General features: G+C 46.6%; 1 protein-coding gene across 1 annotated transcript in view; it reads right to left on the reverse strand.

Moving 5' to 3' along the window:
* LOC119971886 (DENN domain-containing protein 5A-like) overlaps positions 1 to 25,007 on the reverse strand; it is a 387,311-nt gene that overhangs the window by 271,448 nt on the left and 90,856 nt on the right. The window contains 1 exon segment of the mRNA XM_038808165.1: positions 10,401 to 11,073. Coding sequence (XP_038664093.1) covers positions 10,401 to 11,073 — 673 coding nt within the window.

Consider the following 25,007-nt stretch of genomic DNA (forward strand, 5'->3'; position numbering starts at 1 on the left):
AATTACATTTGCTTTCCTTATTACCTGCTGCACCTGCACACTAACTTTTCCCAATTTGTGCATGAGGACACCTGGATCCCTCTGCACCAAAGCATTTTTGACCACTTAACCTATCTGTATCCATTTGTAAATTTCTTATTTCCGCAACACAACTTGTTTTCCTGCCTATTTCAGTGTAATCTGCAAATTTGGCTATAGTACATTCTATCTCTGCATCCAAGTCATTAATATAGATTGTAAATAGTTGAGGCCAAGGGCCAAACTCTATGGCATACCACTGGTTACAGCTTACCAACCAAAAAAAAACATTTATCCCCACTGTGTTCAGTTGGCTATCCAATCCTCTATCCATGTTAATATATTATGCATATTATGCATTGTCTTATGCATTAACATTTTGTGCGGTATCTTATAAAATACCTTTTGGAAGTCCAGATACACTTCCTCTACAGGACCCCATTATCCACTTTGCTATTACATCTTGGATGAACACCAGCAATTAGTCAAACATTGCTTACCCTATATAAAACCAAGCTGACTCTGATGGATTGCATTTTGACTTTCCAAATGTCCCGTTACTACTTCCTTAATAATGGGTTCCAACAGTTTCCCAACAATAGACGTTAAACTAACTGGTCTATAGTTTCCTACTTTCTGCCTTTCTCCCTTTTGAACAGGGGTATTACATTAGCCTTTTCCCCAATCCACTGGAACCTTTCCAAAATCCAGGGAATTTTGAAATATTCTAACCAATACGTCCATTATCTCTTCTGCCACTTTCTTTAAGATCCTAGAATGTAGGTCATCAGACCTTAGGGGCAGCATGGTGGTTAGCACTGCTGCCTTACAGCACCAGGAGTCCAGGGTCAATTCTGGCTTTGGGTGACTTGTCTGTGGAGTTTGCACTTTTTCCCCAGTGTCTGCATGGGTTTCCTCCAGGTGCTCTGGTTTCCTCCCACAGTCCAAAGATGCGCAGGTGTGTTGGGGTTATGGGGATAGGTTGGGGGAGTGGGCCTAGTTAGGGTGCTCTTTCAGAGGGTCGGTGCAGACGTGATAGGCCAAATGGCCTCTTTCTATGGACAGGTCTGCATTTAAGACCAACAGCTTCCTCAGTACTTTTTCTCTAGTGAAGGCAATTGTATTAAGTTCCTCCTTTTCAACAACCTCTGCAGTACCTGTTACTATTGGGTTGGCCAGATAGGTTGGTCAGTCTGACTTCGGTGGTGGAAAATTATTGGAATCAATTCTAAGAGACAGGGGGCGCGATTCTCCGCACCCCACGCCGGGTGGGAGAATCGCGGGAGGGCCGGGCGAATCACGCAAGCGTCAAGGCCGGGCGCTCAGAATTCACGCACCGCCGCTCCAAGCCCCCCGGGGGGGGGGGGGGGGGGGGGGGGCGGAGAATAGGGGGCGAGGAGCGGCCTCCGGCGTCGGCTGTTTGTCTCCCTTTGGGAGGATTGCGCCCAGGATAAACTATCGGTTAGAAAGGTGAGGATTGATTAGGGATTACCAGCATATTTTGTTAGAGAAAGATTGTGTCTTATGAACTTAATCGTTGAGGAGATAACAGGAGAATTGGTGAGGCTAGTGCAGGGGATGTTGTCTACGTGAATTTTACTAAGGCATCTGACACGGTTCCACATGGCAGAGTGGTCAAAAAAGTGAAACCCCATGCAATACATGCTGGCGAATTGGATCCAAAATTGGTCAGTGAGAGGAAACAAAGGATAATGGTCTGTGGATGATTATGCAAATAAAAAGCGATTTCCAGTGGCGTTCCACATGGGGCACTGTTGGGGCCCTCGAAGTTTGTGGTGTACATTAATGATTTGGACTTAAGTGCAGGAGACAGGATTGGGAAATTTGCAAATTACACAAAAATTGGCCGTGTAGTTGATAGTGAAGAGGATAGCGGTGGTCTCCAGAATTATATAAAGTATTTGGTTGGATGGCCGGAAAAGTGCAAAATGGAATTCAATCCGGAGAACTGTGAGGTAATGCATTTGGGATGGGCAAAGCAAAGGACCACTCCATTAACAGAAAGATGGCGAGAGCGGCAAAGTAAGTGAGAGACCTTGGAGTGCATGTCCACAGATCCCTAAAAATAGCAGGACAAGTGGATAAGGTGTTAAAAATGCATAAGGAATGCTTTCCTTTATTGGATGAGGTATTGAACCCAAAAGCAGAGACGTAATGATGGAACTGGACAAAACACTGGTTCGGTCACAGCTGGAATTGTGTACAGTTCTGGCCACTAAAATTGCTCTGAAGAGAGTACAGAGGAGAATGTTAGGATGGCTTGAAATTTGTAGCTAAGAGGAAAGATTGGATAAGCTTGGATGGTTTTCATGAAAAGAGAAGAGGCTGAAACATAACCTAATTGATAGGCTCTGGTTGTTTTCCTGAGAACAGAGAATGTGAAATTAGGACCTAGAACAGAGAAGGCAAAGGGATGACTTAAATAGGGTGTACAAAATTATGGGTGGCCAAGATAAGGTAGACAAGAATAACCTATTTCGACTTCCGGTGGCGGCCATGGAGGAGTAGATCGCACATTCGATAGCTCCCGCCTGTAACGGACTTTCGGACCTTTCTCCCCCCAACTTTTCTCGAATTTTATGGGATAAATCGGTGAATTGTGCAACAGTAAGGAGGATTCCCTCTCGGATGTACGGAGAATTGGACCAGAAGTGGCCGTGTGAAACATCCTGGTAGTGAGAAGCAAGCGTAGCTAGTATCGCAGGACAGCATGGCGGAGGGCAAGGGCCACGGAGAGATGGCACAGTGGTCGATGGGGCAGCTGGTGAAGTTTTTTGAGGGTTGCTTCGCCAAGCAGAAAAAGGATACGCTGGGCCCGATTAAGGCTTCGATTGATCAAGCAGTCTTGAATATGGAGACCCAGGGGAAAGCGATACAGGAGATCGAACAAAAGTTATCGGACCAGGAAGACTATATAACCATGCTGGAGAACAAGGTGGAGGTGTTGGACGACCGCCAGAAGAGGATGCAGGAGAAGCTGGAGGACCTGGAGAATAGGTCCAGGAGGCAGAACCTCAGAATTGTTGGCCTCCCTGAAGGCAGTGAGGGATCAGATGCGAGGGCATATGTGTCGGACATGCTGGAGAAGTTGATGGGGGCTGGGGCGTTCCCTCAGCCCCTGGAGATGGATAGAGCGCACAGAGCCCTCGCGAGGAAGCCCAGGGGGCGAATGACCCGCCAAGGGCCATGGTGGTACATTTTCACCGTTTTACGGATAAGGAACACGTCTTGCGGTGGGCCAAGAAAGAATGGAGCAGCAAGTGGGAGAACTGTGAGTTGCCTATATTCCAGGACCTGGGAGCGGAGTTGGCCAAGAGGCGGGCTGGGTTCAATCGGGCAACGGCGACCCTCTTCAAGAAGAGGGTGAAGTTCGGATGCTGTACCCAGCGTGGCTGTGGGTTACACACGAGGAGCAGGACTTTTATTTTGAGACGTCGGACGATTTTGAGAGGCTGGACGATGTATGGACATTCATTAAATAAAAGAAGCTAGAGACAATTTAAAGGGCATTTAAGCTGCGGAGAAGTTTTGTAGCGGTGGTTCGTAATACTGTTCTGTTTAAAAAAAATATTTTGTGTCATTCTAAATAATGGGCTGTGGTGATGGTTGGAGGGTGCTTTGTCTTGCAGGGATTTGATGCTGGGGGTGAGGGGAGGGGGTCTTGAAGTTCAAGCTATTCTTCGGGAGACTGGGTTTCGTTTTAAGTGATTGTCTCTTCACTGGTTTATGTCAATTTCTTCCTTTTTTTTGCTGCTGTTTACTTAATGGGGAATGTGATGCTGTTAAAAGGTTTATTCATGTGCGGGGAGAGTTTCAAACAATAGGGAGACAGACTGTTTGGCGACAGGGGGCGAGGGTTAATGAAATGAAAATCGCTTATTGTCACGAGTAGGCTTCAATGAAGTTACTGTGAAAAGCCCCTAGTCGCCACATTCCGGCGCCTGTCCGGGGAGGCTGCAGCATAGTTCAGCTGATTCTTGAAGAGCAGTGGGAGGTGAGCAAGTGTTAAGCTGGTACTAGACCTGGGGTGTGAGATTTCTGGTGCTGTTGGGGGGGTGGGGGGAGGGAAAGGGGGGGGGGAGGCTGCTTTGCTGACAGGGGAGGAACTATTATCGGGGAATAAATGGGAGGTCGGGGACGGCTGCTGCTCATGGGGGTACTCGGTGAAGCGGAAGGAGGTGGGGTGGAAGCCTCCTCGCAAGTCTGATGACATGGAACGTGAGAGGACTGAATGGGCCGGTCAAGAGGGCTCACGTGTTCACGCATCTAAGGGAGTTGAAGGCAGACGTGGCATTGCGACAAGAGACACATCTAACAGTCATAGAACAGACGAGATTGAGGAAGGGATGGGTTAGCCAGGTGTTCCACTCAGGGCTGGACTCAAAGACCGGGGGGGGTAGAAATTTTGATTAGTAAGCGAGTGGCATTTGAGGCTGGGAGAATCGTGTCAGATAAGGGAGGTAGGTACATAATGGTGAGTGGAAGGTTGTAGGGTGTACGAGTGGTGCTCGTGAACATATATGCTCCGAACTAGGACGACATGGAATGTATGAGGCATGTGCTAGGTAAGATCCCGGACTTAGAGTCACATAACCTGATCATTGGGGGGGGGGGGAACTTTAACACGGTCATTGATCCGGAATTGGACCGGTCAATATCCAGGTCAGGGAGGAGGCCAGCTGTGGCAAAGGAATTAAAGGGCTTTATGGTACAGTTGGGGGGTATACACCCATGGAGGTTTACACAGCCGAGGGCGGAGGAGTTTTCTTTTTTTACTCACGTCCATAAGGTTTACTCTCATATTGACTTTTTGTTCTGAGCAGGGCGTTAATACCGAAGGTGGCGGGGACAGAATACTCGGCAATTGCAGTGTCGGATCATGCCCCGCATTGGGTGGATTTGCAGGTTAGTAAGGAGAGAGGGCAACGTCCGTTATGGAAACTGGATGTGGGGTTGCTAGCGGATGAAGCGGTCTGCGGGCGGGTGTATAAATCCATACAGAACTACCTGGAAACAAATGACACAGGAGAGCTATCAGCAGCGAAGGTTAGAGGGGAACTAATTTTGATTCGGTCCCACAGGGAAAAGGGGGAATGGGCGGAGAGGGAGAGATTAGTGGAGGAGATACTCCGGGTGGACAGTAGATAAGCGGAGGCCCCGGACATGGGGCTCCAGAGGGAGCGGCGGAAGTTACAGGCGGAGTTTGAGTTGCTGCCACAGGGAAAGCAGTGGAACAATTGAAGAAGGTAAAAGGGGCGGTTTATGAGTACGGGGAAAAGGCAAGTAGGATGTTGGCGTAACAGCTTAGGAAGAGAGAGGCGGCCAGGGAGATTGGGGGAGTGAAGAATAGGGATGGTAACATGGTCTTGGACCGAGGGGGGTGAACAAAGTTTTTTTTAAATTTTACAGTAAATTACATGAGTCGGAACCCCCAGCTGGAGTGGAGGGGATGAGGCAATTTCTGGATCAGTTGAGGTTTCCGAGAGTGGAGGAGGATCTGGTGGAGGGGCTGGGGGCCCAATTGACATTGAGGAAATAATCAAGGGGATGGAGGACATGCAGTCAGGCAAAGCTCCGGGGCCAGACAGCTACCCGGTGGAATTTTATAAGAAGTTCTCAGAGATATTGAGCCCACTGCTGGTGAGGATATTTAACGAGGCTACAGAGAAGAGAATCCGCCCCTGACAATGTCGCAGGCCTCGATTTCACTTATTCTTAAATGGTAAAAGGATCTTGAGCAGCGTGGGTCATATAGGCCGATCTCGCTTTTGAACGTGGATGCCAAGTTGTTGGCTAAGATATTGGCCACAAGGATAGAAGACTGCGTTCCGGGGGAGATAGGGGAACACCAGACGGAATTGGTTAAGGGCAGGTAATTCAAGGCCAACGTTCGGAGGCTTTTAAATTATGATGCCCTCAGAAAGAGAGGTGGAGGTGGTGGTAGCGATGGATGCGGAGAAGGCTTTTGATTGGGTGGAGTGGGAGTACCTGTGGGAGGCGCTGGGAAGATTTGGGTTTGGTGAGGGCTTTATTGGCTGGGTGCGGTTGCTCTACCAGGCGCCTGTAGCAAGCGTGCATACGAACCGGCTGTGGTCGGGGTTTTTAAAATTACATCGATGGACGAGGCAAGTGTGCCCCCTCTCCCCGTTATTGTTTGCTCTAGCTATAGAGCCACTGGCCCTGGCGTTAGGAGCTTCGAGGAACTGGCAGGGGCTGGTTTGGGGGGGGGGGGGGGGGGGGGGGGGGGGGGGGGGGGGCACCGGTCTCGCTCTACATGGACGATTTGCTTTTGTACATTTCGGACCCATTGGAGGGGATGGGGGAGGTTATACGGATCTTGGGGGAATTTGGCAGTTTTTCGGGGTATAAATTGAACATGGGGAAGAGCGAGATGTCCGTGATTCAGGCTAGAGGGCACGAGAAGAGACTGGGAGAGCTGCCGCTTAGAATGGTAGGGAAGAGCTTTTGCTATCTGGGAATCCAGGTGGCTCAGAAATGGGAGACACTGCATAAGTTTAATCGATTCCGGTTGGTAGAGCAAATGGAAGGGGTCTTTGAGATGGGACATGCTCCCGTTGTCACTGGCGAGGAGGGTACAGCCCGTGAAAATGTCAGTCCTCCCCAGATTTCTGTTTGTCTTGCAGTGCCTCCCCATCTTCATCCCCCAGGCCTTTTTCAAGCGGGTGAACAAGATAATTTCGGGCTTTGTGTGGGCAAATAAAACCCCGCGGGTGAAGAAAATGTTGGAGCGTAGTAGGGGGAGGGTGGGTTGGCACTGCCGAACTTCTGCAACTACTACTGGGCAGCTAATATAGCCATGATTAGGAAGTGGGTAATGGAGGAGGGGCCGGCATGGGAGCAGTTGGAGGCGGCGTCATGTAAAGGCACCAGTCTGGGAGCATTGGCAACGGCACCTCTGCCGTTCTCGCTGGCCCGATACTCCACAAGTCCGGTGGGAGTGGCGGCACTGAGGATCTGGGGGAAATGGAGGAGGTATAAGAAGGTGGAGGGTGTATCGGTCTGGACCCTGATTTGTAACAACCACAGGTTTTTAACCGGGCAGGCTGGATGGCGGGTTCCAGAGTTGGCAGAGGGCAGGAATTAGAAGGATGGGGGATCTGTTTATCGATGGGAGCTTTTCCAGCTTGAAGGCGCTGGAGGACAAATTTAAACTGCCGCCAGGGAATGGTTTTAGATATTTGCACGTCCGACACTTCCGGAGGAAACAGGTGTTGGCCTTTCCGCTACTGCTGCCACGGGGGGATACAGGATAGAGTCGTTTCCGGTACCTGGGTGGGAGAGGGGAAGGTGTTGGATATCTACCAGGAGCTGTTGGAGGCGGAGGAAACCCCGGTGGAGGGGCTTAAGGGCAAGTGGGAGGGCGAGCTAGGAGGAGAGCTAGAGGCGGGTCTATGGGCGGACGCCCTAAGCAGGGTCAATTCCTCATCATCATGTGCCAGGCTTAGCCTAATACAATTTAAGGTGGTCCACCAGGCACACATGACGGCGGTGAGGATGAGCAAGTTTTTCGGGGTAGAAGATAGATGTGCGAGGTGCGCGGGAACCCCAGCAAATCATGTCCACATGTTCTGGGCATGCCCGAAGCTCAGAGGCTTTTGGCAGGGGTTTGCAAAGGCAATGTCCACGGTGCTAGAAACACGGGTGGTGCCAAGTCCAGAGGTAGCGATCTTTGGAGTGTCAGAAGATCCGGGAGTTCAGGGAGTGAAAGAGGCCGACGTCCTGGCCTTTGCCTCCCTGGTAGCCCAGAGACGGATCCTTTTACTGTGGAGGGACTCGAAGCTCCCAAGTGTAGAGACCTGGGTTAGTGACATGGCTGGATTTCTCAATCTTGAGAAAATAAAGTTTGCCTTAAGAGGGTCAATGTTCGGGTTCTCTCGGAGGCGGCAGCCATTCATCGACTTTCTCGGGGAAAATTGTCGGCTAAGCAGCATTATGAAGGGGGGGGAATAGGTGTTAGATGGTTGAGGTGTGTGAAGATTGGGTCGGGTACGGAAATGTTTATTTTACCATGTTAATGTTTTTGTTATTGTTTTAAAAATTTTGCAAATACCTCAATTAAAATATTTTTTTAAAAAAGGAATAACCTATTTCCCCTGGTTGAAAGGTCAACTTAGCCAGAAGCATATATTTTCTTTTATTTTCATGTTAAGCTTCTCGCAGAAAAATATTTTTCACTGCATCTCTGTAACACGTGACAATAAACAAAATCAAATCAAATCAAATTTAAGGTGACTGGTAGAAGGATTAGAGGGGACATGAGGAAAACCTTTTTCATCCAGGTGATGGGCATCTGGAATTACCTGCACGAATTGGTGGTTGAGGCGGACATTCTCAACTCATTTAAAAGGTACCCCCCGGCGAGGGGGGGGGGGGGGCCGAGGCGGGGGGAGGCGGACGGAGGGGGGGACGGAGGGCGCGGGAGGGGGCAGCCCTGGGGGAGGGCGGCCACCGCGCATGCGCTGGTTGGCACCGGCCCAACTGCACATGCACGGGACTCAAGTCTCTGGCGCCCCCTAGCACATGGCGCCCCGGGCGACTGCCCGAGTTGCCGGTACCTTGGGCCGGCCCTGGTCTTACATTCCTGGTGTTGTTGAAAACGCAGTTGGATAAAATAAAGTAATGGAAATTTATGTCTATATAATATTGTCTGCATAACCGCAAAGCATTTGATACTCTCATGGGAGGTATTGCTGCATCACCCACAGCAACGTGAAAGGTAATTCTTTTTAATTAAAAGTCCAAATAAAATGACAGGTTTGGAGTTTGCTAAGGTACTCGAGAGTGATTTCTGTACACTTATATCATAAACATGCAATATATTACTGACAAAATAATAACTTTGATCCCTAGATCTTCTTTATCATGCAGATATTTTCCTGAGTCATTTTTTAAATTCATTTACAGGATGTGGGTGTCACTGGTTTGGCCAGCATTTATTGCCCATTCCTAGTTGGCCTTCACGAGGTGGTGGTGAGCTGCCTTCTTCATCCTCTGTTTTCCTTGTGGTGTAGGTACACCCACTGTGCTGTTAGGGAGCGAGTTCCAGGATGTTGCCCCAGCGACAATGAAGGAACGGCGATATATTTCCAAGTCAGGGTGCTGAGTGACACCAATTTCCCTTTTACAACATAGCCCAAGTTTTCTCAACCAAGTTCTTATGTGGCAATTTCAGAACATTTCCAAATACACTCGATGTGAACAGTATCTACTATGGTACACTATATTTTCTGCTCCTCTCTGAAAAAAAGTTCAGATGAGTGATATATGGTCTGCCTCTAACAAATCATCATAAATGAATTTATCGATCCATCCTTTCAAGGATTCATTAATTTTACCTCAAAGATGGTCTTACGTGATTTATGTACAACTGACAAAGGTTAACAGGTTAAATATAGTCTTTCCCTTTTTGAGGAAAGATGTAACATTTGACATCCTCCACACTTTTGAGGTACTTCTGTAATGAAATTTGAAAGATCTTCACTACTTCCTCACGTAGCATCTTCAGTAACTTGAGATGAATATCCCCTGAACACAATTTTAATAAGCATCAACCTAGAGAACAATTTGTTTATTAATGCACATATCATCATGTTTTAGCATTTTTCGGTGTCATTTATAGAATCATTGAATTTACAGTGTAGAAGGAGGTCATTCAGCTCATCAAGTCTGCACCGCCCCTTGGAAAGAACACCCTACTTAAGCCACACCTCCATTTTATTCCCGTAACTCAGTAACCCCACCTAATCTTTTGGGACACTAAGGGCAATTTAGCATGGCCAATCCACCTAACCCGCACATCTTTTGACTGTGGGAGGAAACTGGAGCACCCGGAGGAAAACCACACAGACACGGGGATAAAGTGCAAACTCCACACCGACAGTCACCCGAGGCTGGATTTGAACCAGGGACCCTGGAGCTGTGAGGCAGCAGTGCTAACCACCGTGCCACCCAATTAACTATGGATTCATGGAAATGCAAAGACACAGCTCTATTTTTTCGCCTTAGAATGTTCCAAGACTGCACTGTACTATACCAATTTCACGCATCCATATTTCCCACTGTTCCTTCACTGATTCACCAGTTAATTTTTTCTAATTTATTCAGATTAAATCATCTTAACTTATTTCATAGTTTACTCTTCTCAATCTGTTTCTGATTCTGCATTTTCCTTCTCTATTTTAATAATGACATTGATGAGAATATTTTCACTGAGGATATGATCTGAACGCCTTGATTAAATTATTGTGCATGCAACCTCTTGCAGATGTAGAGATAATTTCTGTGTAAGTTAACTGGTACTTCTATAAAATGTAAAATTAATGAATGAATGTTTGACTTACGTTGAGAAAACAGTAGGATTTGAATCTCCAGCAATGCACAGGTGAAGAGCTGTAGTACATTTTCCAGACCCAAGAGCTCAAACATCTCATTAATTGGAAAGTCAAAAAGTGGTAACTCATTAGTGCTTGGCCTTTGACAAACAATTGGACCATATACACCCAGAAATTTTAAAGACCTCCCTGCTGGTGGCAAAGGCACCTCGTATAGTATATTGTAAACATAACTTTCTAGTGGTAATGGAGGAGGTTGAAGAGAAGTCACAGCTTGATGGAGTTGTTCAAGCACCTTCTTACAAGCTTGCATGAAAGGCATTGGTGCAATCAAGCAAATGCATTTTGAGACATATAAAGTGTCCTTGCCAATATCATAAGAATTAAAACGCTGTAGTTTTGTCATGCCAGTAGGTATATCACTGCAATTATCAGAGTTACTCTCAGATGAGCTTATGCAGATCGTAGTCGAAGTATGAAGGATGTCATATTGTTCTGCATTATGCATGTGATACAACGTTTGCATTGCACTGCAGATCTGTTTACTCGCCACCTCTTCATAAAATGTGAGGGCAAATCCATAGGTGCGGGAACCATCTTCACGGGTGATGATGAACGAATGGAATTGTGGATCTCGGTTATCAGACTGTGTTTTAAAGGAAAGCCCTTTGGGCATGCAGAGCTTGAACAAAAAAAAAAAGAGTTAGATTATAAATACAACAATACAAAACATGCAACTTTAAAAACATCGGCTGACAAACAGAGGTCCAATAAGGGGATCCCAATGGACCCGCCAAGGCATCATACTTGCCAACCTGAGTCTTGAGCAATGTATTGAGAATTCTTTATTTTTCCGACACCTTACATGGAATTTACAACACAGAAGCAAGCCATTTGCTCAACAGGACTATGACAGTGTTTATGCCACACAAGCGTAAACCTGACTTCTACCCAACTTCATCATACCATATCATCACATCCTTCTATTCTTTTTGTCTCCCATCACAAACTTATTTAGCTTTCCCTTAAATTTATCTATGCTATTCACTCTATTGTTCCATATCGTAGTCAGTTCCGTGTGTTCACCACTCTAAATAAATGAGAATAGGTCAATATGCCTGGTGATCTATTCACATCTTATATCTGCTGTTCCACACTCAGAGGCGTTGACATAGGGACGAGTCTAATGCTGACCATGAAACCATTGCCAACTGTTGTTAAAAAACATCTAGTTCACTAACGTTCTTTAGAAATCTGGCCCACATGTGCCCATAGCAATGCGGTTGATTCTTAAATGCCCTCCGAAATGGCCTAGCAAGCCACTCAGTTGTATAAAACCTCTACAAAGTCAATAAAAAAGGAGCCCGATGGGTGTACCTACACCACGGGGACTGCAGTGGTTCAAGGACAATTAGGGGCAGCAGTGGTTCAAGGACAATTAGGGACATTCAATAAATGCTGGCCTCACTGGCGACGCCCACATCCGAAATGACTTTTTAAAAAACTAACAAAGACATTTTCTGTAATGAATGCACAGTTTCTTTTGAATTTGGTGTCTACTGTTACGAAATACAGAAGCGTGTGGCACCCCATGTGAAAGTATAATTGATCAAGGTGAAACTTAAGTGTTAATTCAGTCAGTTGAAATCAATAATTTCTTCAAATCAGTTCATCGCAAATTGGCATAATTTCTTCAAATCAGTTCATTGCAAATTGGACTGCAAATTCACAGAAAATGTCTGAAGAAAACAAAATGCATCTTTTAACGATATTTTGGTTTTGTGCTGTATAAGAATTTTTGAATTTCAATTTACAAAAGGAGGAACCTTGTCAATCGTGCTGGTTCTTAAAATTTAATTTTAGATAAATTTTATTTACCATCACAGTTGTGTGATCGCTAATGATCATAGTCATTCCAGCTACACTAAAGCTTATTTAGCTTTGTGCTGATTAAAAATGAGTTGAAGGATTCATTCACACAATACTCACCAGTTAAAATCTTGTTGGAACAGCAGAAAAAGGGTGCAAGTGGGAAATACTTCACTACTCAGATTTTGCATTAGGAATAAAGGTGAAGCTAACAGCACTCACCAGTGGCGTGGAATAAATCAGACAGCAACTTCCATAGTTCAAACATGGACAGTTAAACACACAATTCTGCTATCGGTGTCCTGTTGCTCCACAAGCTGTGCTCCACTTGTTCAACTCAGCATCAACATCAAAGTTGTGATATTTATCCACTGGTTACCCACTAAATAGGCCAGAAAAAGTTAGGGCTGCTGTATTTTGCTGCAGCTATATGTTTAATGCGTGATGAATCTTCATTATGCCATATAAAATCTCTGGCCTGAAGTGCAATTTTAGAAGTGTGGAGTCTCATTCATAAGAAATAGGAACTGGAGGCCATTTGGCTTCTCCACCATTCAACAACATGATGGCTGATCTTCTAACTTAATTCCGCCTTCCTGCTTATTCCCATATTCTTAATTCTCTTGGTACCAAAAAGCTACAACTTCTGTCTTGAATATACCCAACAGCCGAACAACTACAGCTGTCTGGAGTAGAGAATTCCAAAGATTCACAACTCCTCATCTTGCTTCAAAATGGCCAATTCCTTATTTGGAGACTGTGACCCATGTTCCAGGGGAAGCAATTTCTCGGCATCTATCCTATAAAGCCCTTTAGAATTTGATATGTTTCAATTAGATCACCGTTCATTCTTCTAAACTCCAGGGAATATAGGCCTAGTCAAAAGTGTAGTGAAGGACAGCCTGCCAACCCAGGAACTATTGCAGTAAACCTTTATTGCGCTCCCGATAGGGCAAGTCCTTCCTTAAATAAAGAGACCAAAGCTGAACACAGGACTCCAGGTTAGCCTCAACAATGCCCTATAAAATTATTGTAACGTTTCTTCACGAGTTTACTCCAAATCCTTTATTTTAAAAAATGAACAATTTGCCTTTCTAATTGCTTGCTGTGCCTGCACGTTAACTTTCTGTGATTATTGTGAGGATGGGGGATCTGTTCCTGGAAGGGAGCTTTCCGAGCATGAGGGCACTGGAGGAGAAGTTTGGGCTGGCGACAGGGAACGACTTTAGATACTTACAGGTGCGGGATTTTGTACGCAGACTGGTGCCGTCCTTCCCACGTCTCCCGCCGAAGGGGAGGCAGGACAGGGTAGTTTCTAGGGGAGAGGTGGGAGAGGGTAGAGTCTTGTACGTCTACAAGGAACTAATGGGAGCTGAGGATACGCAGACCAAGGACCTGAAGCTTAAGTGGGAAGAGGAGCTCGGGGGAGAGATGGAGGATGGTATCTAGGCAGAAGCCCTGAGCAGAGTAAACGCGACCCGCAACATGCGCCAGGCTCAGTCATACTTGGAAGGTTAACCAAGTATGGGCAGTACAGCCACAAAGTCTATGTGGGGGGGGGGGGGGGGGGGGAAATCAACAGGCACAGCTCAGAGCCAGACATGGTCCTTGCGATAGGACCAGAACCCAAGAGCGGGAAGGAGTTGAAGCATCAAACCCAATCAGAGGTGGGCTGCAATCATTGCGGGGGGATTGCCCCAGGTGACGTGCCGGGTTTGGGTTCGCGCGTTTCTGTTGCAACATGAAGGGGACACAATCAAGCACGAGGGCACATGTGGCAATGCTTGACATTGTAAAAATACGACAGCAGCAGCAATCCACAGCACCACTGAACGTAGTGGAGAAGACATCTAGAGAAGAGAATACGATGTATTGGTCGAATGTAGTCCAATTGAATAAAACGGTTCAGGTCTTAAGGGAAAATGATAGCCCCCTTAAAATGGAAGTTGAACTTGAGGCTTCACTTACTGTCATGAGTGAGCAGTCCTTCCAATATCTATGTGCAGGAACATAGTCTTTGAGCTCAAAGTATACTACATCCACTTTTTGGACACCGGGGAGATTTAAGATCCTCAGAAAAAGCCAATACCCCAGTAGCCTACAGATAACAGGAGACTAATCTGCCTTTTGCTGTGGTGCAAGGATATAGGCCAAGTCTGTTGGGCAGAGACTGGTTGCAGAAGATTAAGCTCAACTGGCTGGAAATCTTTAAAATATCTGACGTCATCCTCCAAGATGTCTCATGGAGGTATGAAGACATTTTCCACAAAGAATTGGGCTGAATTGAAGGTGTAAAAGCCAAGATAGATGTCAACCCGGATTCAACACCCAAGTTCTTTAGAACAAGGCCAGTGCCATACGCATTGCATCAGAAGGTTGAAGCAGAGCGGACTTCTGGTGGTGGCGATGCGCTGACCAGTCGTACAATGGGTTTCTTTCCTCAGGAATCCTTTTAACTTTGGCCCTTCAAACCTAGACATCAAGCACTAAACCAAAAAAAAATCCTACCCTCAACCAAAACAAAACAAACAGCCATCTAAAAGAAAAATGCCCTCATCGCCTACATCACCCACCGGCACCGACCAATGCTAGAGACAGAGTTAGTGGTGGCCTTGTGAGCACTCAAAGGAAAGGTTGAGGGCCAGGAGAACAGATCCCGCTTCCACAATCTGAGGATTGTTTAGCTGCCTGAGGGTACGGTGGGCAGGAATCCAATGAACTATGCAGCTTGGATGCTGGGGAAATTGGTTGGGGGAGAAAGCTTCCCCAAAACCCCTGCAGAGGGCAGCAGAGCAGAGCTTCTGATTGGCTGTTCCGGGGAGATTTGCATACGTGCAGTGCGGTCAGCGTAAGTTGAAGGTGCACCTGCATCAGTGACCCGAGGAGTTCGACGGAAGGCGAGCATCCAGCAGAGGGCAGCAGAGCAGAGCTTCTGATTGGCTGTTCCGGGGAGATTTGCATACGTGCAGTGCGGTCAGCGTAAGTTGAAGGTGCACCTGCATCAGTGACCCGAGGAGTTCGACGGAAGGCGAGCATCCAGCAGAGGGCAGCAGAGCAGAGCTTCTGATTGGCTGTTCCGGGGAGATTTGCATACGTGCAGTGCGGTCAGCGTAAGTTGAAGGTGGTTTGTGAAGGGGCTGTTCTCGAGTGACAGCTTTACCCGAAACACTACTTACGTAGTGTCTCCCACCCATCCTCCTCCTCTAACCAAAAAAAAAAGTTCTGTCCGTTGGATTGCTAAACTAACAAGTTTTTTATTTTTATTTTTCAGTAGTTGGGAAGTTATTTCAGTGGGAATGGAGGCTAGGGCAGTTGAATGTTCCTCCTGCAGAATGTGGGAGGAAAGGGTCACCTCTAGTGTCCCTTCTGACTACATCTGCGGGAAGTGCACCCAACTCCAGCTCCTCGAGAGCCGCGTTAGGGACCTGGAGCTGGAGCTGGATGAACTTCGGATCATTCGGGAGGCGGGGGAGGTAGTCACACCTCAGGTAAAAGAAGAAGGTAGATGGGTTACCGTCAGGGGAGGGAGAGGGAACCGGCATGCAGTGCAGGGATCCCCTGTGGTCGTTCCCCTCTATAACAAGTATACCGTTTTGGATACTGTTGCGGGGGCCGACTTACCAGGGGTAAGCAATAGGGCACAGGTCTCTGGCACAGAGTCTGTCCCTGTTGCTCAGAAGGGAAGGGAGAAGAGGAACAGAGCACTTGTCATTGGGGACTCCATAGTTAGAGGAACAGACAGGAGGTTCTGTGGGAACGAAAGAGACTCACGGTTGGTGTGTTGCCTCCCAGGTGCCAGGGTTCGTGATGTCTCTGATCGTGTTTTTGGGATCCTTAAGGGGGAGGGGGAGCAGCCCCAAGTCATGGTCCACATAGGTACCAACGACATAGGTAGGAAGAGAGATGGGGATTTGAGACAGAAATTCAGGGAACTAGGGTGGAAGCTGAGAGCTAGAACAAACAGAGTTGTTATCTCTGGGTTGTTACCCGTGCCACGTGCTAGCAAAGTGAGAAATAAGGAGAGAGAGGAGTTGAACACGTGGCTACAGGGATGGTGCAGGAGGGAGGGTTTTGGTTTCCTGGATAATTGGGGCTCATTCTGGGGTAGGTGGGACCTCTACAAACAGGATGGTCTTCACCTGAACCAGAGGGGTACCAATATCCTGGGAGGGAGATTTGCTAGTGCTCTTCGGGGGGGTTTAAACTAATTCAGCAGGGGGATGGGAACCTAAATTGTAGTCCCAGTGTACAGGATGTTGAGAGTAGTGAGGTCAGGGATAGGGTTAAAAGTTCGAAAGAGGGCACCGGCAAGCAGGACGCTGGTTTGAAGTGTGTCTACTTCAACGCCAGGAGCATCCGGAATAAGGTGGGTGAGCTTGCAGCATGGGTTGGTACCTGGGATCTCGATGTTGTGGCGATTTCGGAGACATGGGTAGAGCAGGGACAGGAATGGTTTTTCCAGGTTCCAGGATTTAGATGTTTCTGTAAGAACAGAGAAGATGGTAAAAGAGGGGGGGGTGTGGCATTGTTAATCAAGGAAAGTATTACGGCGGTAGAAATGATGCTTGAGGACTCGTCTACTGAGGCAGTATGGGCCGAGGTTAGGAACAGTAGAGGAGAGGTCACCCTGTTGGGAGTTGTCTATAGACCTCCGAATAGTTCCAGAGATGTAGAGGAAAGGATTGCAAAGATGATTCTTGACAGGAGCGAGAGTAACAGGGTAGTTGTTATGGGGGACTTTAACTTTCCAAATATTGACTGGAAATACTATAGTTCGAGTACTATAGATGGGTCAGTTTTTGTGCAGTGTGTGCAGGAGGGTTTTCTGACACAGTATGTAGACAGGCCAACAAGGGGCGAGGCCACATTGGATTTGGTACTGGGTAATGAACCCGGCCAGGTGTTAAGATTTAGATGTAGGTGAGCACTTTGGTGATAGTGATCACAACTCGGTTATGTTTACTTTAGCAATGGGCAGGGATAGGTATATACCGCAAGGCAAGAATTATAGCTGGGGGAAAGGCCATTATGATGCTATTCGGCAAGATTTAGGATGTATAGGATGGGGAAGGAAACTGCAGGGGATGGGTACAATCGAAATGTGGAGCTTTTTCAAGGAACAGCTACTGCGTGTCCTTGATAAGTATGTACCTGTCAGGCAGGGAGGAAGTTGTCGAGCAAGGGAACCGTGGTTTACTAAGGAAGTTGAAGCACGTCAAGAGGAAGAAGAAGGCTTATGTTAGGATGAGACATGAAGGCTCAGTTAGGGCACTAAAGGGAGAGTTAAGAAGAGCGAGGAGAGGACACGAAAAGTCGTTGGCGGATAGGATCAAGGAAAACCCTAAGGCTTTCTATAGGTATATCAGGAACAAAAGAATGACTAGAGTAAGATTAGGGCCAATCAAGGATAGTAGTGGAAAGTTGTGTGTGGAATCAGAGGAGATAGGGGAAGCATTAAATGGATATTTTTCGTCAGTGTTTACACTGGAGAAAGACAATGTTGTCGCGGAGAACACTCAGGCTCAGTCGACCAGGCTAGATGGAATTGAGGTTCAAAAGGAGGAGGTGTTAGCAATTTTGGAAAATGTCAAAATAGATAAGTCCCCTGGGCCAGATGGGATTTATCCTAGGATTCTCTGGGAAGCCAGGGAGGAGATTGCAGAGCCTTTGTCCTTGATCTTTATGTCGTCTTTGTCGACAGGAATAGTGCCGGAAGACTGGAGGATAGCAAATGTTGTCCCCTTGTTCAAGAAGGGGAGTAGAGACAATCCTGGTAATTATAGACCTGTGAGCCTTACTTCGGTTGTGGGTAAAATGTTGGAAAAGGTTATAAGAGATAGGGTTTATAATCATCTTGAAAAGAACAAGTTGATTAGCGATACTCAACACGGTTTTGTGAAGGGTAGGTCATGCCTCACAAACCTTATTGAGTTTTTTGAGAAGGTGACCAAACAGGTGGATCAGGGTAAAGCTGTTGATGTGGTGTATATGGATTTCAGTAAGGCGTTTGATAAGGTTCCCCACGGTAGGCTATTGCAGAAAATAAGGAAGTATGGAATTGAAGGTGATTTAGCGGTTTGGATCAGTAATTGGCTAGCTGAAAGAAGACAGAGGGTGGTGATTGATGGCAAATGTTCATCCTGGAGTTCAGTTACTAGTGGTGTACCGCAAGGATCTGTTTTGGGGCCACTGCTGTTTGTCATTTTTATAAATGACCTGGAAGAGGGTGTAGAAGGATGGGTTAGTAAATTTGCAGATGACACGAAGGTCGGTGGAGTTGTGGATAGTGCTGAAGGATGTTATAGGATACAGAGGGACATAGATAAGCTGCAGAGCTGGGCTGAGAGGTGGCAGATGGAGTTTAATGCGGAAAAGTGTGAGGTGGTTCACTTTGGAAGGAGTACCAGGGATGCAGAGTACTGGGCTAATGGCAAGATTGTTGGTAGTGTAGATGAACAGAGAGATCTCGGCATCCAGGTTGTTTTCGTTAGAGAGGAGAAGGCTGAGAGGTGACTTAATAGACATATAAGATAGTCAGAGGGTTAGATAGGGTGGACAGTGAGAGTCTTTTTCCTCGGATGGTGATGACCAACACGAGGGGACATAGCTTTAAATTGAGGGGTGATAGATATAGGACAGATGTCAGAGGCAGTTTCTTTACTCAGATAGGGGTGTGGAACGCCCTGCCTGCAACAGTACTAGACTCGCCAACTTTAAGGGCATTTAAGTGGTCACTGGATAGACATATGGATGAAAATGGAATAGTGTAGGTCAGATAGGCTTCAGATGGTTTCACAGGTCGGCGCAACATCGAGGGCCGAAGGGCCCGTACTGCGCTGTAGTGTTCTATGTTCTAAGTGGGCAGAGCCCACAGATCGCCCAGACAAAAAACCAGGGGACCCACCAAGTGCAATCATCGCAAAGCTCCAGAGATACCAGGACAAGGAGAAGATCCTAAACTGGGCGTGGAGCACGAGGTCCTGTAAATCCGTATGTACCAGGACATTGGGGCCGACCTGGCCAAACGCCGGGCCAAGTTCAACGGAGCCGAGGCGGCCCGGCCCTATTTAAGAAAAAAGTATGGTTCTAGATGCTTTACCGGCCAAACTGTGGGTAACGGAGTTCTACTTCAACACGCCAGGTGAAGCGGAGGACATAATCAGGGAAAAACAGGTTGCGAAGGCACAAGAAATGCGACACAAAGAGGCCACAAAAGATGTTATTTGTCTTTTCATGCCTGGCTTATCTCTACACGTATGTGACTGGAATGACCACACATGCACCCCAGCGGAGGGGGGCATGGGTGGGGATGTATAGAGACTAAGAGACACTGAAGTGGGGACAGGAGGAAGAGAGGAACAAAATGGGCCAAAGATAGGAGGAAACGCTCTCAGGAGGGGAGCCACAGGGCGTGCGACTTCACGGGCACACAGATGTAAGAGCAGTGGAAGAGCCGCAGTGCAGCTCCCAAGAGGGAGGAAATCCCTGGCAAGAGGGGGAAGAGCAGGGGAAGGGAATCCCACATTGACACAGGGAAGGAGGATAAATGAGGATAGGGGAATTCGGTTGGGGGGGGAACAAAGAAGATGTTGGATGGCCCCTGGATGAAGGGAAGCCCCAGAATGCAGGGGCACATCCACATGATGAGTATGGCTGAACCCACAGGAGGGGGAAGGGGGTAGTCAGAAGTCAGAAGCCCCCCCCCCATCAGGATAGTCACCTGGAACATCAGGGGACTTAACGGCCCAATGAAGAGATCGAGTTTTTACCCAATTGAAAAGCCTGAAGGCCGACATAGTCTTCCTCAAAGAGACAGACCTGAGGGAGAAAGACCAAAGGGGTGGATAGGACAAAAGTACAAGGCGTGTTACAGGATGAGGGCTGGGGTGGGTGGGGGGTTTCCCATACTTTTCAAAAGAGGACAAACTTTACAGCAATGAAGAAAGTGACAGAACCAGGGAGCGGTATATCCTGGAAGAGGCACCAGTGGTACTTGTGAATGTGTACATGTCCAAATGGGACAATGCAGACTTTATAAAAAAAGACCATTACAGAAATAATCAGTCAGCCATAGCAAGAGAGCTGAACACCTTTAAGGAGCAGATTTTGGAGGGGGCAGGGGGGGGATAGATAAGACAGTTTCTCGATGTACTGGCAATTCCAGTCATGGAAGAGGCAAGAAAACAGGGACTGGAAACACCGCTAGCGCTGGGGGAAATTATGGATTGTATCAACTCCATGCAGTCGGGGAAAGCACCAAGTCCAGATGGATACCTGGTGGATTTCTGTAAAATATTCACAGCAGCATTGGCCCCGCACCTGCGGGAGATGTTTAATGACTTGTTACAGAGAGGGACCCTGCCTCCCAGGCTGGTCCAAGCACAATATCGCTGATTCCCAAAAAGGACAAAGACCCAACCGAGTGCGGGTCATGTAGATCCACTTCACTCCTAAACACCGGCGCCAAAGTTCTGGCAAAGGCCCTGGCAAGATGACTGGAAAGCTGCGTGCCAGAGGTAATCGCGGAGGATCAGACGGGCTTTCTCAAGGGAAGGCAACTAACAGTGAACATCAGGCGCCTGCTGAACGTGATCATGACACCATCAGGGGGTGAGGCACCAGAAGGGATCATCTCACTGGACATGGAGAAGGCCTTTGACAGAGTCAAATGGAAGTACCTCCTGGAGGAACTAGAATGGTTTGGGTTTGAGCCAGAATTCATCTCATGGGTGAAACTGCTGTACAGCGCCAAGTGTACGGCGCGGTATCACAATGGTCAGCACTTATGCTTCACAGCGCCAAGGACCTGGGTTCGATTCCCGTTTGGATCACTGACTGTGTGGAGTCTGCACGTTCTCCCCGTCTCTGCGTGGGTTTCCTCCGGATTCCTCCCACAAGTTCCGAAAAACAAGCTTATTAGGTGAATTGTACATTCTGACTTCTCCCAGGAGGGTGGAGGCACGTCAGCCTCCCAGAAGAGGAAATATTAACAGTTTTAATGGGCCCAAAAGTGGATAAAACCCTGGGGCCAGAAGAGATGTATCCCAGATTGCTGTGGGAGGCAAGGGAGGAATTGCAGTGACTCTGACAAAAAATTCCAAATCTTCTCTGCCCACAGAACAGGTGCCAGAGTTCTGGAGGATAGCTAATCTGGTTCCATTATTCAAGAAGGGAAATAGGGACAAACCAGGAAATTACAGCCCAGTGAGTTTAACTTCAATGGAAGGGAAACTACTGGAAAAAATTCTGAGGGACAGAATTAATTTAAACTTGGAGGGGCAAGGATTAATCAAAGATAGTCGGCATGGTTTTGTCAAAGGGAGATCATGTCTTACAAATTTGGCTTAATTTTTCGAGTAGATGACTAAGTGTGTAGATGAGGGTAGTGCAGTTGATGTAGTCTTACTTTAGTAAGGCTTTTGACAAGGATCACATGAGAGGGTGATGAAGAAGGTTAAGAGTTCATGGGCTCAAGGGCAAATTGGCAAACTGAATCCAAAACTGGCTTAGCGGTAGGAGGCAGAGAGTGAAGGTAGTTTTTGTGAGCCTGTGTCCAGTGGGGTTCCGCTGGGTCCCTTGCTGTTTGCAGTATACATTAATAACCTGGACGTAAATATGGGAGTTATGATAAGTAAGTTTGCAGATGATACAAATTGTGGTGTGGTAAATAGGGAGGAGCAAGACCTTAGTTGACAGGATGATTTAGACAGGTTGGTTAGACGGGCAAAAGAGTGGCAAATGGAATTTAACCATGAAAAGTGTGAGGTAGTGCATTTTGGGAGGACTAACAAGGATTTGGATTTGTTTATTGTCACGTGTATCGGGTTACAGTGAAAATTATTTTTCTGCGAGCAGCTCAACAGATCATTAAGTACAGGAAAAGAAAAAGGATATAAAAGAAAATACATAATAGGACAACACAAGGTACAAAATGTAACTACATAAACACCGGCATCGAGTGAAGCATACGGGGTGTAGTGTTAATGAGGTCAGTCCATAAGAGGGTCGTTTAGGAGTCTGGTAACAACGGAGAACAACAGCAAAGGAATATACCATGAATGGTCAGACATTAGGAAGTACAGAGGATCAAAAGGACCTTGGTGTACAGGTTCACAGATCTCTGGACAGCAGGACAGGTAGTTAAGATGGCTCAGAAGGCCTATGATGATTCTATGAGATTCTTGCCTTTATTAACTGAGGCATTGAATATAAGAGCAGGGAGGTTATGCTGGAGCTGTAGAAAAAATTGGTTAGGTTTCAGCTGCAGTACTGTGTACAGTTCTGGTCACCACATTATAGGAAGTAAGTGATTGCACTGGAGAGGGTGCAGAGGACATGTTGCCAGAGCTGAATCGTTTTAGCTATCAAGAGAGACTGGATAGGCTGGGGTTGTTTTCCCTGGAGCAGAGATGACTGAGAGGGGACCTGTTTGAGGTGTATAAAATTATAAGGGACATAGATAAGGTGGACAGGAGCACTGTAGAGCACTCGATCGCCCAAAAGCGGGTTCCACTGACCACAAGACCGGCTCAGGGCCCCTCCAACCATCAACACACATCGCCAAAGATCCCTGTAGTAGATGCTATGCTGAATCAGGCACCTAACTATAGCAAGTTGCTGTCCGAGTAGCTGCAAAAAGTCTGCCTGCAGTTGTGAGCATAATGAGTAGCAGGCCCCAGTGATTCGCAATTAACCATAAAATCCAAGCCAGTGTTTTACAAATAAATTCCAAAATGAGAGCATCTATCCAATAGAGTCTCATCTGGTTCAGGTAGATATTCAATGGAGACACTGGAAAGAGTGTTAATGTCGCAAAGACAGTCACCGAGAGATCACATTTTTTTGATGAAAAGAAAATGATTTAACAAAGTGGAAAAAAATCTGAACTCAATCTATTTTCGATTCAAGTCCTTGAATTTGAATAGCTTGTTCATTCAAATTTTTTTTTTTTTTTTAAGTACAAACTTCCTTTCATGATGTTTCATAGAACATAGAACAGTACAGCACAGAACAGGCCCTTCGGCCCTCGATGTTGTGCCGAGCCATGATCACCCTACTCAAACCCACGTATCCACCCTATACCCGTAACCCAACAACCCCCCCCTCCCTTAACCTTACTTTTTTTAGGACACTACGGGCAATTTAGCATGGCCAATCCACCTAACCCGCACACCTTTGGACTGTGGGAGGAAACCGGAGCACCCGGAGGAAACCCACGCACACATGGGGAGGACGTGCAGACTCCGCACAGTGACCCAGCCGGGAATCGAACCTGGGACCCTGGAGCTGTGAAGCATTTATGCTAACCACCATGCTACCATGCTGCCCCTTTCATGAGCAAATGCTTTGGACAAAATACTTTACATTAAACAGGAGTTTATTGTATACTGAATCTGAAATGTCCACAACACAATGTGAAGGACTAAGCCAAAATGAAGCTGCTAGATATTTATTGCATTATATCTTAGTATGAAAAACTTTCTTAATTTTCTTCTGCCTTTTCTCTTCTTTCATGAGCCACATGATATCAAACCACCTATCCCCTTCAGCCAAAGGACACCACAATCGAGCACATTGTATTTCACAAGAAGGGTGTATTCCTACTCAGTAGCTGCAAAAACCTTTCTTTTAAAAAAAAAGCTATATTATGCTCCTCTGCCACCTCATATTTAACCTTCCAATGTCAGACCTTTCCAGAGGCATTTATGCATGGCTACAGGAAATCTTTTTGATCTACTGGTCCACCTATCTATGGTTCTGTCATTCATGGTGTTCCAATATGCTGTAGTGTCAATGCTCCAAAGTTGAAACACACGCTTGGAATCATAGATCAGTGAATCTAACCTCAGTGGTAAGCAATTAATGGAAAGAAACACGAGAGATGTTATAAGTCAACATTAATATATACAAGGGCTACAGAGGATACCCAAAACACCTTCAGACAGTATTTCCAGATGAGACAGGCCACTTGGCTTGTTATGACTTGTCCATCTGTACAGACACTAATCTCCCCACTTTGCTGCATCTGATTGTTTTCAAGGTAATTCGAAGACTTTCAAATCCACCACATCAGCTTGGAAGTCCATTCCATGTGTTGATTACCATGTGAACACCAACTTGCTGAGGGACAGTTTAATTAACTTCCCCTCTATTTGTATCCCCTCAGTTATACCTATTGCCCAACTACAATAATAAATGACTGGTGTTCAGGCTTCTATTAGAGAAAAAGGTGTTTAATTGTTGTCTTTCAACATGAGAAATACCTGCCTTCAGCTCAAACTTTCACTTAGAAGGGTAGCAAGATTAATCCAAGAAATTACGTCAGCGGTAGGGAAATTATTGGAGAGGATTCTTCGATACAGAATTTACTACCATTTGGAAGCAAGTGGATGTATTAGTGAGAGGCAGCATGGTTTTGTGAAGGGGAGGCCATGCCTCACTACCTTGATTAAGCTTTTGAGGAAGTGACGAAGATGATTGATAAAGACAGAGCAGTGGATGTTGTCTACATGGAATTCATCAAGGGCTTTGACAAGGCCCCTCATGGCAGACCGGTACAGAAGGTGAAGTCATATGGGATCAGAGGCGAGAAAGCAAGATGGGTGCCAAACTGGCTCAGTCATAGAAGACAGAAGGTAGCAGTGGAAGGGTGCTTTTCTGAATAGAGGGCTGTGACTAATGGTGCTCCGCAGGGACCTTTGATGTTTGTAGTATATATAAGTTGGAGGAAAATGCAACTGGTCTGAT

Source organism: Scyliorhinus canicula, chromosome 9, assembly GCF_902713615.1.
Source record: "Scyliorhinus canicula chromosome 9, sScyCan1.1, whole genome shotgun sequence".
Classification (NCBI taxonomy): domain Eukaryota; kingdom Metazoa; phylum Chordata; class Chondrichthyes; order Carcharhiniformes; family Scyliorhinidae; genus Scyliorhinus; species Scyliorhinus canicula.